The following is a 15,225-nucleotide window of genomic DNA, read 5'->3' on the forward strand; positions in this document are numbered from 1 at the left end:
TACATAATTTAATTTTTCTGTCTCAAAGTTATTTGAATTATTTTTCCAATTTTCTAACTCGATGTTTAAATTACTTACTTTAAGATTCAAACCTTCATTTTTTATTTTTAACTCATTGAATTGAGTCTCATATCCATTGACCTTATCAATTAATTCTTTCTTTTCAGTTTCAACTGTAGCTAATTTTCCACCAAGACTCGTTAACTTATTATCAGCCAAGGTTTGCAATTCATTTATATCGTTTGAAACTACATTAGATTGATCTTTTGAATTCCTTAATTCATCCAATTTGTCTTTCACTGCAAGGATCAAGTCGTAATCAGTAGTATGCAATTTTTCTAATGGTACATCTAATATTGAACTAATTTGTAGTAAAATAGTTGAATCATGCCTATTTTCAGAATTGGAATTCTTGAAACTTGAATCTAAAGTATCTGCTTCAGAAGTTCCGTTGCCATCTGATTCACCCATGATAGCTTCTTAGCAGGAGGCAATTGCGACTTTGGATATTATTCTTAATATAAATGATCAATTACTCGTTATATAGCAATCTCTTTGCACTAAAATATGCTATTTTGCAAGTTTTTTAACGTCTGGACTACGTTTCAACGCAGCAGGATTTGCTTTATTTTTCATAAAATTTAAAATCCTTAGTTTCGCGGATCCGTTTCAAAAATAACGTCATGAGGTACGAGAAAGATCATCTAAGCTAGGAAACTAGGAATGATAGAAGGTAAACATTTTTAGATTAAGGAATTCATTACCTCAGTATTTAAAATCAATAGATTCTTAGTAGGTTCAGTCGTAAGTTAAATAATAAAAGCATTTAACATTTTTTCTTCTAGGAATATTTAATTGTCCCTTTTAGAAATAATTTCAAATTTTGCCAAGAAATATTATATTTTGAATCTAATATTTCGCTTCAAATATTAACTTTTCAAAGGTACCTACGAATGTAAAGGAGAAGTATTATGAATATGCTTGTTTCTATTATTACTGTGAATCTTAGTTTCCTGCTATATTCTTGGTAGGGAAACCCAGGTTTTAAAAAGTTTATATAATTATTCCTAAAAGGCATAATGGGAGTAATACTAGACTAAGCTGTAATTTATCAGCTATCTATATGTTTCATTTACGACAATGAGATGTATTTGATAAATTTCTTACTTATTGCAACTTAATAAAAAAGTGATCACTTTGTTTTATGTAAAATATGGTGATTTATTCATCACGGTCAAAAAGTTAATGATATAATTTCTTTATTATTTAAGTTTATAAAGAAATATTAATCTTTTTTGGAAAAAATGTAAGAGTTAAAAAAGTACTTAGATTAGAAGTAACGGTAGTCTTTGCATATTTCTTTTCTGCAAAAAGAAGGGTAACAGAAAAATAATGAGAGACCTATTAGTAGCTTTTATTAATGCAACCAAAATATGTTCAATAATAGTCTAATAGAAATAACTAATTCAAAGTCATGGATTAGTGGTGTTCAAGAGGAAAGTGTTATATAACTATCTATATTATTATGGGAGATGGCAGATAATATGGGTCAATCTAAGAAACTTTTTTCTTAATTCTATATTAACAGTATTTTAATTGAGGTTGAGCTTCAATATATTACGACTTTGACAGAGCTAGTACTAAAATTTTAAGAAGTTGTGGCATTAACTGAATTAGTGACACTACCACATCAAAAGATATAGGTGTATTTACGAATTTCATTAATATTATAGGAGTGAGCTGGTGTTAACGTTACATACTAAGATTTTTAACCATTCCTGACAATTTAAATTAGTTTTGATAAAGGTAATAATCTTTATTTTAAAAGTTAAAATATCATCATTACATAAATCCCTTTAATATTAGTTTTATCTATAATTATATCAAAACTTAAGTTTACATTTAAAAGTTGCATTGCTTTTGTGTACTGTATTGCGCTTTATTGCTTTTTTAGTTTCCGCTTTAGTCAATATTGAGAGGTTTACAATTCGGGTTCGGTTCTTTTTCAACTAAATTAAAATAATTAAACTTAAAAAAAAAGGAAAAGCCAATAGCTAATCGTATATATGTTTATTTATTACATACAATGCTCCTCCCTTTAACTTTATGGACTAGATACTGATTTTTTTTTAAAAAAAAAACAGATTGATTATATAACAAAATATAACAAGTAAACAAAATTATCTGTCAGTGGAAATAATTTTTCGTTTTTTAGGTAAAATAATAAAATAATATTCTATTGGAAAGATTATTCACTATCTAATAAAACTAAAATACAAAAATGTCTCAACATAGGGGCATATTACTGACTACTCCAGAAGGAACAGGGACAGCTGTTCAATTTGATTCAGAACAAATTGAGAATGATAGAGGTCGTAGTAAAAAGAGATTTAAGGACAAAACCAATACATCTAGAAGTGCAACCGGTGGAAGTAGTATTTCAAGATCAAGAAGTAGAGCTTCTAGTAGAGTTAGGGACGAAGAATTTTTAAAATGGACTGTTCTTAGAAAAGATCCCTCCATGAGATTAATTCTGATTAATGGCAGTGATGATAAGAAGAATGGTTCTAAAGATCGCGGTAGATCTAAAAATAGAGAAAATGGAGATGATAATGATCCACTTTCTGCCAATAATAATGATGATGATGACAATAACGATAAGGAAGATGAATTAGATGCTGATAATGAGAGTAATTTAAATTTACAACAGATTAAAGATGCTTTATCATTGGAAAATGAGATTTCTGACGAAGAACAAGTAAGCGATATTGAAAATGAAGCCGAGTTGGATGAAGAATTCCAATTTGAACAAGGTAACAAGATTTTACCAAACTTCTGTACATATATCAATTTGACTTTGGAAGGTGGTAAGAAATGGATTCGTAATTATGAATCTCAAGTGAAAGGTAAAGAGAATGAAGGTATTAATCTAATAAAGTTAGACAATGGGTATGCTCGTGCGATCGAAGGCTATTCAAAAGGTAAAGGCTGCTCAGCAGACGGGAAGTCTTATTTATTATATTCTGATTTAAGCAGTGAATCTACATATGCGTTAGCTTACTTGATTGGATCAATTATTAAAAATGGTGATATGATATACTTAGTTCATTGGGAAGGTAATAACAAGAAGATCCCTGAAAAACAACTAAGTGATAACGTCTTTAGAATGAGAAGGCATGTATTACATCTCTTAGATGCTGCGAGCACTATAATTGATGATGCTGAAATAATGATGGTCTCATTGACACATCCATATCCAAAACATTTCTTGAATGAATTAATACACGGTTTGGATATTAGTATGCTATGTTGTTCGTTGACGATGATTCTTTCAGGGTTGCAAAACTTTGTATCTTCCATACCAATGTTGATTGTAAGAAAGAAACTGAAAAAAAGAATAGTCCAATAGGTAGAAATACATACACAACTACCCAGATAAAGAGCAATTGGAAATCTATCTATAACGAGACAATTTGATGGTGTTCTGTGAATACCAAATTCGAGGCAAGTGAGCACGAACTTTATCACCATGCCGTGCAAACGTGTTTGTAAATGTGGAACCTATAATAGGACATATTTGCATATGTCCCAGACACGTATTGTTTAGCAGAATCTTTAAATCTGTATCTATATTTCCCAGTACATATTATAATCCACATAAATATATATATATATATATATATTACATATATTATATCTTGGATGCATATCCTATTTGATTTTTGCCTAAATGAGAACCTTTCATCCCAGGCTGTTTCTTGATATAATACAATTAGGTTGCCTTGAATTACTACAATCAAGAATAAATTAGATGAATATCCCCATATTTCTTAATGAATCTTTCCCAATAGTTTTAGCCATTAAGATCGGATTGTATCGGACGATGATATATCTATTCATGGTACAGCGTTATATCAATGTATCCGAAAAATGCAGAAAAGGTCTATTTCGGTATCAACCTAAATTGATTTGAAAATCTCTCACGAGATCCCAATATAACGAATAAACACGTAAAAACAACTTTTGCTTAACTTTAGATCAATGTGTCTGGTTACATAGAGTTTATGCTTTTTGTTACCAGGATTACTAGCCTGGGGAAACGTCAAGTTTCTTTCTCTTTGTGTTTCACAAGAGTACCTTGACTATTTTGTCTCACTTGGATGTAACTTGCTTTTCTCACGTCGCATTGTACATTGCGTACTGTACGTCGTGTGCTGCATGTTGTACAGGGTACAATTCCATTGCAACTACTATGGACCACATTATGCCTCCACTGTCCCCAACATAAACAAACAAGCAAGACACACAACGCTCCAAATAAAGTACGCCAGGCACGTCAGCCCTGCAGCGTCCCCCCACGATTTATTCTCTCATCGGGTACTTGTTTTTACGTTTTCTCTTACGCTTTGCCTTATGCCTTCCCTAGAATTAAGTTGCCTATTGCATCCGCTGTTCAGCATCTGCTGTCTTAATCCGACTGTCAAAAAAGTTTTTATTTTCAGCACAAATTGACACACCGCAAAGTGCTCTTCTGATGGTGTTATATTTGTGCCTGGATCTAATGACCCGTTATGTTACTAAATAATCACCATACAGGGAATGAAAGGTCGCTAAATGGTGAATGGTCAATAAATGATGAATGAGAAACAATTGCCACGCTTTATTTTATTTTATTTTATTTTATTTTTATTTTTTTTTTTTTGTTATTTGGAGCGACTGACAAGTTAAAAGTGCTAAACTCCGAGATTCAGTGGTTACTCGAGCAAGTTCACGCTTTGTTTGTGGGGTGCGAGCTGATAATCGAACAAAGGCAATGGAAAAGAAAAAGTATAAAAATCCTCTACAATCGTGACAAGAAACAATCTATCAATCGAATGTTACACAAAAGCAGTTTACGAGTTGGAAACAACATTACTCAATTAATCCTTGCCAACGTAATTTGGAAGACACCTTAGGCTTTCGCAATTTTTTTAAGGGAGCCTCCGTGTTTAATAATATTATTATTGTTGTCAAAAATAACAAGCAATTATAACTTTTTTCATCAACTTTAATTTCATATCGATATCCAATGTACAGTCGTCTGTCTAGGGTTTCAAGACCTTTGAAAACTACTCTTGCGATATTGACCGTCGCATCAGGGTCCTTACTAACTTACAATCATTTTTATTTGAATCAATCTTCATTGCTATATTCTGATACAAAGCCATTGAAGACAAGTTTGAATTCTGAAGAAGATTTGCAAAAGATTGCCAATGGTTCTTATAAGCCACCTTCCAGAAGCGAATTGCTTTCTAATTTAGAAAAGACCAAGAAATTTGATGTTTTAATTATTGGTGGTGGTGCCACTGGTACTGGTTGTGCTGTTGATGCTTCTACAAGAGGTTTGAATGTAGCTTTGATGGAAATGAATGATTTTGCATCCGCAACTTCTTCAAAGTCGACAAAAATGGCTCATGGTGGGGTTAGATATTTGGAAAAGGCTGTTTTCCAATTATCAAAGGCTCAATTAGATTTGGTTATCGAAGCTTTGAATGAAAGAAAACATATGTTACAAACTGCTCCTCATTTATGTAAAATATTGCCAATTATGATTCCTGTCTATAATTATTGGGAAGTCCCATATTTCTACGCAGGTTGTAAGATGTATGATTTCTTTGCTGGTTCTCAAAACTTAAAATCTGCTTATTTGTTATCGAAGACTTCTGCTGGCCAAATTGCACCAATGTTAGATGTACCAAAATTGAAAGCTGCTTTAGTTTACCACGATGGTTCCTTCAATGATGCAAGAATGAATGTTAGTTTAGCTGTCACCGCAATTGAAAATGGTGCTACTGTTTTGAATTACATGGAAGTGGAAAAATTGATTAAAGATCCAAAGACTGGGAAAATTCAAGGTGCAACAGTAAGAGATCGTGAAACTGACAAGAAATATGATGTTATGGCAAAGGTAGTAGTCAATTCTACAGGTCCCTTCAGTGACAATATCTTGCAAATGGATCGTAATAAATCTGGTTACCCTGACATATTTGATAAAGCTAATATAGATACTTCTAAATTACCTTCAATTGATCATGATAATTTATCAAGAATAGCTGTTGACAATCCTAAGATGGTTGTTCCATCTGCTGGTGTTCATATCATCTTACCTTCTTATTACTGTCCAAAGGACATGGGTATCTTAGACGTTAAGACGGCTGATGGTAGAGTTATGTTTTTCTTACCATGGCAAGATAAAGTTCTAGCTGGTACTACTGATATTCCAATGAAAAAAGTTCCTGAAAATCCTGTAGCTACTGAAGCTGATATTGAAGATATTTTATCTGAATTGCAACATTATTGTAAATTCCCTGTAAAAAGAGAAGATGTTTTAAGTGCTTGGGCTGGTATCAGACCTTTGGTGAGAGATCCAAGAAAGTTATCACCAAATTCTAAGGGTGATGATTCTACTCAAGGTTTGGTTAGATCCCATTTCATTTTTACCTCAGAGAATAATCTAGTTACTATTGCTGGTGGTAAATGGACTACTTACAGAAGAATGGCCGAAGAAACCATTGATGAAGCTATCAAAGTTGGACAGTTACCAAACAAACCTTCAGTCACAAAAGACTTGATTTTATCGGGTGGTGAAAATTGGACTCCAAATACTGCCGCTTTATTATCGCAAAAGTATCATATTCCATCCAGCTTATCGAAATATTTATCTGAAAATTATGGTACAAGAGCTCCAATTATTTGCGAATTGTTAAAGAAAGACAAAAAGAATGAATTACCTGTTACCTTAGCTGGTAAAGAACATAATGAAATTTTAGGAAATGTTGACTTCCAAGCATTAAGATATCCTTACACTGTAGCAGAAGTAAAATACTGTATAGATAATGAATATTCAAGAACTGCTTTAGATTTCTTATTGAGAAGAACAAGATTTGGTTTCCTAGATGCTAAGGAAGCAATGAATGCTGTTGAAGGTACTGTTTCTATCATGGGTGATGAATTAAATTGGGATTCTGAAAAGAGATCTCTTGAAATCAAAAAATCCAAGGAATATATTAAAACTTTAGGTGTTTAATTCTAAAAATAAAACTAATATTATTTAACGTTTACTCTTTTTAAAAGATACCTAACCTTGCTATTGTTTGGAATCAAATTTCAAAAAAAAAATCAAAAAAAAAAAAATTAAATAAATAATATTCTAATTAAGAAAAGTAACTTCATTCAAACTTAATATTTAATGGTCAGATTTTTCTAAAAGAATTCAATTTTTAATATTTGTGATGATTTAACATTTTTTATATGTAAAAATTTAAGGATTTCATTATATAAATAAATTTATTTACCAATTAACGAAGAAAAATATAATTATTGTGTATTTTGAACTGTTTTAATATGTAAACAATTAAAAAAGCATTAAGTTTTCAAGTAGTAATATATTGTTTTATAAAATGTTATATACTCTACATCTAAATTCTTCATTTTTATCTCTTCAGCTTCCTTCAGTTATCTTTTTTAAACATTTGTTATAGTAAAAAAATATTGAGTTTCAATCTTTTATTCGTATTCCTCTAAAATAAAAATGACAGAAAATTCAGATCACAAGGTGCTTGTGATGAAATATAAAGAAAACTATTTAATTCGTTGGTAAAATAGAACATAAACATGACTACTTGAAATGCTGGTTACCCCTCCTTCAATGTCTCCGTGGTTTTTTTCCTCTTTAACAATTTCGTCATCAAAATAAAACCATTTTTGCTTCTCGCTGCCTAATTCATGATCTGTATCTTTATTAACTAAGGATGTATAATGCCCACTCACTAGAGTACCCGTATGATTTACTAAACCATATAACTTATATCTAGCAACTTCTCCATTTTTCAGTGAGATATTCAAATGCAATGGGTATGTAATAACTGTATTATTTTTCTTGGTTAAATCATAATAAAATCTAGAAAGATGAATAACTAAAATTCTAGGAGCCTTTACAAAATTTACACTCTTAATTGTAACCATTTTACCGGAATAATGTCTTACACGTCCCGCACGACCATTTGGTGTAGTATGATTTTGATTTTCTTTATCATCAGACAAATTTTCATCAGCACTCCTTGAATAATGCTCTTTTAATTCTCTTGGCTTATCAAACGAATGTCGACCACCTGGTAAAATTCTTAAAGGTGAATAAGATCTTACAACTTCTCTAGGTGCGTTTAACAAAAAGAATCTTTTACTTCTTGGCTCGGGACTTGAGGGACTACGTGGAGGCGGTGAAATATCATGGATGTGCTTCTTTTCTCTATGTCTATGAATTGGCTCTTGTTTTGGTGCCGCAGAGCCACATCTTGGACAATCCCAAGCATTCTCATCGGAAAGAATTTCATCATTGGTGAACATCTTAATACAGTCTTCTAAATTTACACGTTTAATTTTCCCAAATGCATTTGTAGATGCCTTTGGAATTGCTAATGAAAGGATGTAAAATGTAGAATATGTAAATGAAGAACAGCCGCATCTTTGGCAGACAAGGCCATCTTCTGTTTGGCCTTGGAAGACATGATCTATTGGAGAAAGTCCATTTGATTTCACTGATTCATTATACCATTTAATGTACTGCCCAGGCTGGACCTCCATATCATCTACATCATAATCTACAAGGTCTGGATAATCTAATTTAACTTCATGCTGATTGGACAGTTCGTCATGTAATCTGTCCAATATTAACATTAGAAATTCCTGTGTATCTTGCTGATCATCTGGGATTCTTAAATCAGGTCTTAAAATATTACAAGTCTTTAAAAATCCTGTAGGAACAACAGAGCAACCCCCATTCATGTACATTTTTTTAAACAGCATATTGAAAGATTTTGATAACCTCTGATTAGTGGGGATATCGTGATCCATATATTTTTCATACTTATGAGATAAGAAAATATTTCGAAATTCGGTTGTTGCAAACAAACATTGTAGCATACTATTAATATAGCATGTATTGCCCAAATTTCTTAAACCTGTAATTGACAGGGAAACATAGTCATTTTCACTTTTTTCTAAGATAGGGATTGAAAAATGACGATGTATAGCCCCATTCTGCTTATGAGTATCAAGAGAATGAACTTGATTTTCTAAGGGACTATGAATTGGAGGAAGAGAAGGATTACCGTGCAAATTGATCTTTGGTGGTAGCGGAGGAGGCATTTTACCGCTATTTGGTTTCGGTAAAGAAGATGGTGGTGGTGGTGGGGCTCTTTTCCTTATTCTAATTGGTAATTGAGGTGGTGTCCAAATTTCCATTTTAGGCTTTTCATTATTATTCAATGGTCTTCCTGCGCTGGCACCGGCATCCTTTCTATAAACATAATCATTCATTGTTATACTATATTGATTAACATATGAATTAATAACTTTGTACCATTTTTCGTACCCACCTAATAAACTTGTTGGTAAAGATTTTACAGGTTTTGATGTGCACGTAACCAGTAAATAAAATAAGGTAAATAAATAATCAAAAGTCATATTCATATAAGTTTTCATATCTGAATAATAAACTACGTATTTAAACGTATCTCTCTTAGAAAAAAGAGGGTTGTTAATAATTTGCTCTAATTTCTCAGCTGTATAAACAGGTGTATTTGTGGTATCATCCCATAATAATTTAGGGTTTAATTGCAAAATATTTGGAGCAACGATATGATTTTTGACAAATCTTTCAGGGAATCTTAAATCAATCAATAAAACTTTTTCACGTTCAACATTGTTTGATAATAATGAAAATAATTCTGGGCATGTAATAACATCTTGTTTTTGAATGTGTTCTAGGGATTCAATATATTCACTTGTTTCATCATAACCATGATTATTATTATCTTCATTGGAATCGTTGAACATATAAACGGAATGGTAAGAATCCTTTCTATGAGTAACTGATCTATCTACCGGTGATTTAAGTGGAGTTGGGGATTTTTTTCTTGGGAATTCTTTTACAGAGGAAGAATGATAGGGGTTTGTTTCAGCAAAATCATCTTCCTCTTCATCTTCTTCTACATCCTTAGTGTTTATTGTCAAACCATGATTGTAGATGTTAGTTGGGGAGTTGTTGATTTTAGAGTTTAGATTATTAGCTAAGGCATCTTTAAAGATATCATTTGACGAATCAAAACTCGATGCAGAATGTATATAAGTACTACTACTATTATTATTACTATTGGTGTTGTTGTTGTGACTATTAGTATAAGGAATATTTCTGGAAGTGGGTGAAGTTGGAGTTTGGGATATAATACTTCTTGGTGAATTAGTATTGGTATTTAAAGATAGTTTGCTTTGTTTTGGTTGATTTCTTCTTATATTTGATAATACTCTTGTTACAGATGGTAATTGATTTGAATAAGCGTCATCAACTATTTGTGGGTTTCCTGCGTCAGGTGCTAATTTCAATTGATTTTTAGAATCCAATTGTGGCGCAGTCCATAAAGGAGAAGATTCGTCTGTGTCTTCTATTGAATATTCTACATCACTATGGACTTCATTGGTATATTGATACCTTGGTAATTGTAGGCTTGAGTTGATGCCGCTATTACTATTGCTATTATTGCCATTTGCGGACATATTATTCGCATCTTTAGCTAGAGTTATACGGAAAGTTGGATTAGGGGTTACACTATTGTTTGAAAATGATGGGCCAGCTGAAGTGCCCTTATTACTTAAAACTGTGGTTGAAGAAGTGTTTAATGTGTCCATACTATTGTCTAATTGAGAATCCAACGAAGTATCATTCATTAAGGAGAAAGGATTTGAAGCATTTGGTACAGAAAATGCTCTTTCACGCCTAATAAACTTAGAATCTACAAATAAATTATTAGAACTCTCATTCTGTGATTTATAATTACTATCTAAAATCTTTGTAATTTCTGTCTTTACCATGGAAAGAACGTTTGTCATATTTAATTCATCTTCATATAGATTCTTTAATTCATGGTACATTCTATAATGTCTGTTCTTTGTTAAAAATTGAGTGGATTGCGGTATAATGAAATACATATAAAAAGATCCGACAATGAAAGCAGACAGGGCATCGTCAAAATGAGAATCCCTTAAGGACTTGGTATATGTTTCAAATAAAAAGGAACTATGGTCCAGCAGATCTATTAGTTTCTCCAACTTCAACTGAGGATAATGTGTCTTGAACTCATTATTATAAATCTCTTGTACACATTGTAGCAATTCATCAGAGTATTCAGGGGTATAGTTTGGTAATGTCTTTGTTCTTTTCATGTTTTCACCGGGAAGGTAGTTGAATATAACTTAGTTGTATCTTATCGTAGTATTTCTCCTATTGTAGGGTATATCCGTAAAACTTTGGTTAATGCAACACAGCCACACACACAATAAAGATATAAATCAAATGGATGTTAAAAGTATGCAAAGGAAACGAGATGGAAAAAAAATATTTAAAAATAAAGGCAAAAAATATATTTATATTAAATATTAAAATGATGCAAATGAAACAAACGAACTATGCAAATTTGTCAATTACACTAAGTTCTGTTCCAATCTGAGTTCCTTATCGATGAGATCTCTGTGGATACTGTTGTTGGAAGGATATGATGAAAAAAAAATGTAAAGAGGGCTGTACACAAGCTTAACACATTTAACACACTTTTTTTTAATGTGTTAGACTGACAAATGTTTTACAAATAAAGTTACAACCGTTCTACCTTTAGTCTTAGAAGAAACTAAGCCAAGAAATAAGAAAAAAAAAAAAACAAAAAAAAACTAAAACATTAGTACATTTAGCATTTAGGCCAATTTTGATTTCTTAAAGTCATTTATCCCCTAGCAATCTATTTTTAAACTAAGACTTCTACACTTTTCACTTTTCCACTCTATTTCATTTTTCAAGGGCTGCCGAGTTCTTATTGCCCTAAAAGTTGCTGCAACGGTTTCTTTGCCACAGTCTCTACGAGAATTTACCGTGGAAATGTTTTTCCTTTAAAGGTGCTATAGATAATCCGGATATCCGAAATGGGCCTTATTTCCATGGAAAAAAATGAAAAATGAAAAAAATTAAAACAACTAAAAAATATTTGGCACGTGGTGAAAAAACATAGCACGTGATATTTTAGGGTTATTGTAGAACATCAACCCTATTTTTATTACTCAATACCCAGGGTTACTTTGAATTGTCACGTGTATTATGGAGTTCCCGTTTAGGGATACAATTCTTGAAGTTTTTCAAAATTTGGTAGTGTGGTAGAAATGACTATTGATGCGGTTAATTGACAAAATACGTATATAAGCAAAATCGATGAGATTAGTCTAAAACTGGAAATAAGTATATCGGATCTATTTAGATGCTTATTATAGAAAGACCTTTAAGTTGGAGTCTAAATTCTCTCACCAAAATACGTGTTTGTGCCATCAGTAACTTCTATTGATGGCGTTGTTAGTTTATTTTTTTTGAAAAGAAAGATAATAATAGAATTAAGGATAGAAAAAAAAATATACACAAATAAAAATAAACCTAGAAATATATTCATTACATTATACACTAAAACTAAAAAAAGCATAAACAAATTGTGGGAATATAGGAACAAAACGAATATTCAATTATATTCAATATGCCCAATTCAAGAAATAAAAATGTGTCGAGTAATGGGAAACTTTCGAAATCCTTTGTTCAAAAAGGCGGTTCATTTGATCCATTAGATGTCACTAAGTCCTTAGGGTTTCAAATTAACCGTAAGATTGGCAGGAACGTTTGGTCAAAAGATGATGATAAAAAATTGACCGGATTGGTTCAAGCCCTTTTGATAGAGATGGGGTTCCCCAATGGTATTAAGGATATCAAATCTATAGAACATTCAACAGATGTCTCTCAACAATTAAATTGGGATTCATTAGAAGCACATTTTGTTGAGCCACGTAGGCGTGGTAAAGATTTGAAGAAAAGATGGACTGCCTCATTAGACCCCAATTTGAAAAGAGGTCGATGGACGGATGATGAAGATAAAATCCTTTTAAAAGCTTTCCAGAAACATGGTCCACATTGGTTGATCATTGCAGCAGAAATACCAGGTAGAACTGAGGATCAATGTGCCAAACGATATACTGAAGTATTGGGTCCTAATAGTAAAGGTAGACTCCGAGAATGGAGCGTAGAAGAGGATTTATTATTGATAAGTAAAGTGAAACAGTATGGAACTAAATGGAGACAAATCTCTTCAGAGATGGAATGTAGGCCTAGTCTGACCTGTAGAAATCGCTGGAGGAAAATTATTACTTTAGTCGTGCGTGATAAGGCAGATCCAAAAATTTCAGAAGCTGTAAGAAAGCATCAAGAATTAACAAAGACTAATCAAAATCCCCCTTCCAATTCTCCGTCTCCATCACAACCTCAACCACAAAACAATTCAAATTCAATGAGTAATTCTATCACTCATGAAATGCCTCTACCAACCAGATTATTACAGCAAAATACTAATCTAAGTATATCCAACAAAAATACAACCCCAGCAAATTCTCCACCACATTTGATTAGACCTTTATCTGTGCCACTCCCCATGAATGCAAGCCACGTTAATAACTTGATGAATAATATGAACAATAATAACATCGGGAGATTTCATCGTCCAATGATGGCTAATAGCACAGGGAATAGCCCAATTCCCATGAACGCATTATTATCAATTAGAGGTCTCGATAATATCTCAACATCGTCACCATCGCATAATATTCATAATAATAACTCAACACAGGATAATTCTCACACAAATAATAAAATCGAAAATACATTCTATCATTCCCATACCCAATACGCATCAGACGGAATTTCTTGTATTTCAAATTTAAATTCATTTAATAATCCTAATAATAAATCATCTCCAGAGTGGACTGTAACATTGAAGGACTCGAAAGAGAAAACCATTACTCAAGAAACTTTAAATAATGAGAGTATAATTTCATCTTTAGTCAATGAAGCTAAAAAGCATTCCCTGAAAATAGTCATTAATTCGCACATACATCAACATTATTGCGTTCATAGAGATACAAATTCATTATTACCAACATCAACTAATCACTCTCTAGAGATGAATACAAATACACATACTAATACCATCTCACAAAATAGAACTTTAATGAATACTCAAAGCCCATCACCAAGTTTTATGAATATTGGTGAGTATAGTAATAATAAATCCACTGATAATTCAAACGCATTAACTTCTCCAAATTTCCATTTAACCTCACCACCAACAACATCTTTTAGTCCGGGGCCAAGCATCACTTATCCATTAATGATACACCCTTCTTTTCAAGATCAAAACTCAAATCCTTATATCTCCTTTAATTCGAACACTGATGACTCAAAGCAGTATACTTTGAATAACGGAAGAGAGCCTCTATATGAGAGATTTGGCCACTCCAGAAAGTCACATTTTAACAAATTAACAACATACTTAAAACCAAAACTATCTTCATCAGGATCATCTACTCCTGTTAATAATTCTAACCCTAATAACAATAGTTTTCCAAAGAATAATAATATTCACTCGCCTATAGGGCCTAATACTTCAATTTCCCAAGTTATAAATAACACAGGGTCACTAGACTCTCCAAACAACCATCTAGGCTTTAATAATTCTCAACTAAATTCTAATACAGAGTTAGCTTTAAAGGAACAATTCAATTTAAGGCGTCCTCATATATCAAATAATTTTAATTTGTTAAACATGCCATTTAAATCGCCAACAGATACTAACGCAAGTAATGGGAAACATAGTGTTCCATCTGCAGAAGATGATGATGGCACAGATTTCTGGGAAAATCTAAGAAATCTGGCGGGCCAACCGACTCCAGATAATCCTCAATTTGCTCCATCTGCCTTAGAAGAAGATTATGGGATTTTTTTCAACTTTTTTGATAACGAGCAAAGACTAGCAAATCCAGGAACTCAATTTTATGATGGCAATAAGCATATTTCTCATGGAGGTAGCAGGTATGTACATGAGCAGCTTTATGAAGAACAAGAATCGGGTGATGAAGATGAAGAGTATGAAGATGAGGAGGAAGAGGAGGATATTACTGGGTATGGTAGCTGACTTAGGTAAATTCCCCTAGTTTTTAACGCCTTAATATAATATTATTGTTCTCACGCTCACAAGATTTAAATATTCAAATTATTATCATATATTTATAGATCACTCTAATTTGTACTATTATTTTATAAAATTTGTATCA

At 32.2% G+C, this 15,225-nt stretch overlaps 5 protein-coding genes across 5 annotated transcripts in view; 3 read left to right on the plus strand and 2 right to left on the minus strand.

The window, feature by feature from the left end:
* Nucleotides 1-471, minus strand: part of TBLA0E01730 (uncharacterized protein) — a gene marked incomplete at both ends in the record, with an annotated part of 5,463 nt that extends 4,992 nt beyond the window's left edge. The window contains one exon of the mRNA XM_004180700.1: nucleotides 1-471. This exon is cut by the window's left edge and continues 4,992 nt beyond it. Within this exon, the coding sequence (XP_004180748.1) occupies nucleotides 1-471 (471 nt within the window).
* A 1,810-nt stretch (nucleotides 472-2,281) lies between these two features.
* On the plus strand, nucleotides 2,282-3,409 carry IMP21 (Imp21p; the record flags this gene model as incomplete). The annotated part of the gene is made up of 1 exon (XM_004180701.1): nucleotides 2,282-3,409. The coding sequence occupies one exon, from the start codon at nucleotides 2,282-2,284 to the stop codon at nucleotides 3,407-3,409; it is 1,128 nt and encodes a 375-aa protein (XP_004180749.1).
* Nucleotides 3,410-5,068: 1,659 nt separating this feature from the next.
* Nucleotides 5,069-7,066, plus strand: GUT2 (glycerol-3-phosphate dehydrogenase; the record flags this gene model as incomplete). Its single annotated transcript, XM_004180702.1, has 1 exon — nucleotides 5,069-7,066. One exon carries the CDS (start codon nucleotides 5,069-5,071, stop codon nucleotides 7,064-7,066), a length of 1,998 nt encoding a protein of 665 aa, XP_004180750.1.
* Nucleotides 7,067-7,620: 554 nt separating this feature from the next.
* UBP7 (ubiquitin-specific protease UBP7) lies at nucleotides 7,621-11,259 on the minus strand (the record flags this gene model as incomplete). Its single annotated transcript, XM_004180703.1, has 1 exon — nucleotides 7,621-11,259. The coding sequence occupies one exon, from the start codon at nucleotides 11,257-11,259 to the stop codon at nucleotides 7,621-7,623; it is 3,639 nt and encodes a 1,212-aa protein (XP_004180751.1).
* Nucleotides 11,260-12,605: 1,346 nt separating this feature from the next.
* On the plus strand, nucleotides 12,606-15,086 carry TBLA0E01770 (uncharacterized protein; the record flags this gene model as incomplete). Its single annotated transcript, XM_004180704.1, has 1 exon — nucleotides 12,606-15,086. One exon carries the CDS (start codon nucleotides 12,606-12,608, stop codon nucleotides 15,084-15,086), a length of 2,481 nt encoding a protein of 826 aa, XP_004180752.1.
* Nucleotides 15,087-15,225: the final 139 nt, after the last annotated feature.

This window comes from Henningerozyma blattae, chromosome 5, assembly GCF_000315915.1.
Source record: "Henningerozyma blattae CBS 6284 chromosome 5, complete genome".
Taxonomy (NCBI): Eukaryota; Fungi; Ascomycota; class Saccharomycetes; order Saccharomycetales; family Saccharomycetaceae; genus Henningerozyma; species Henningerozyma blattae.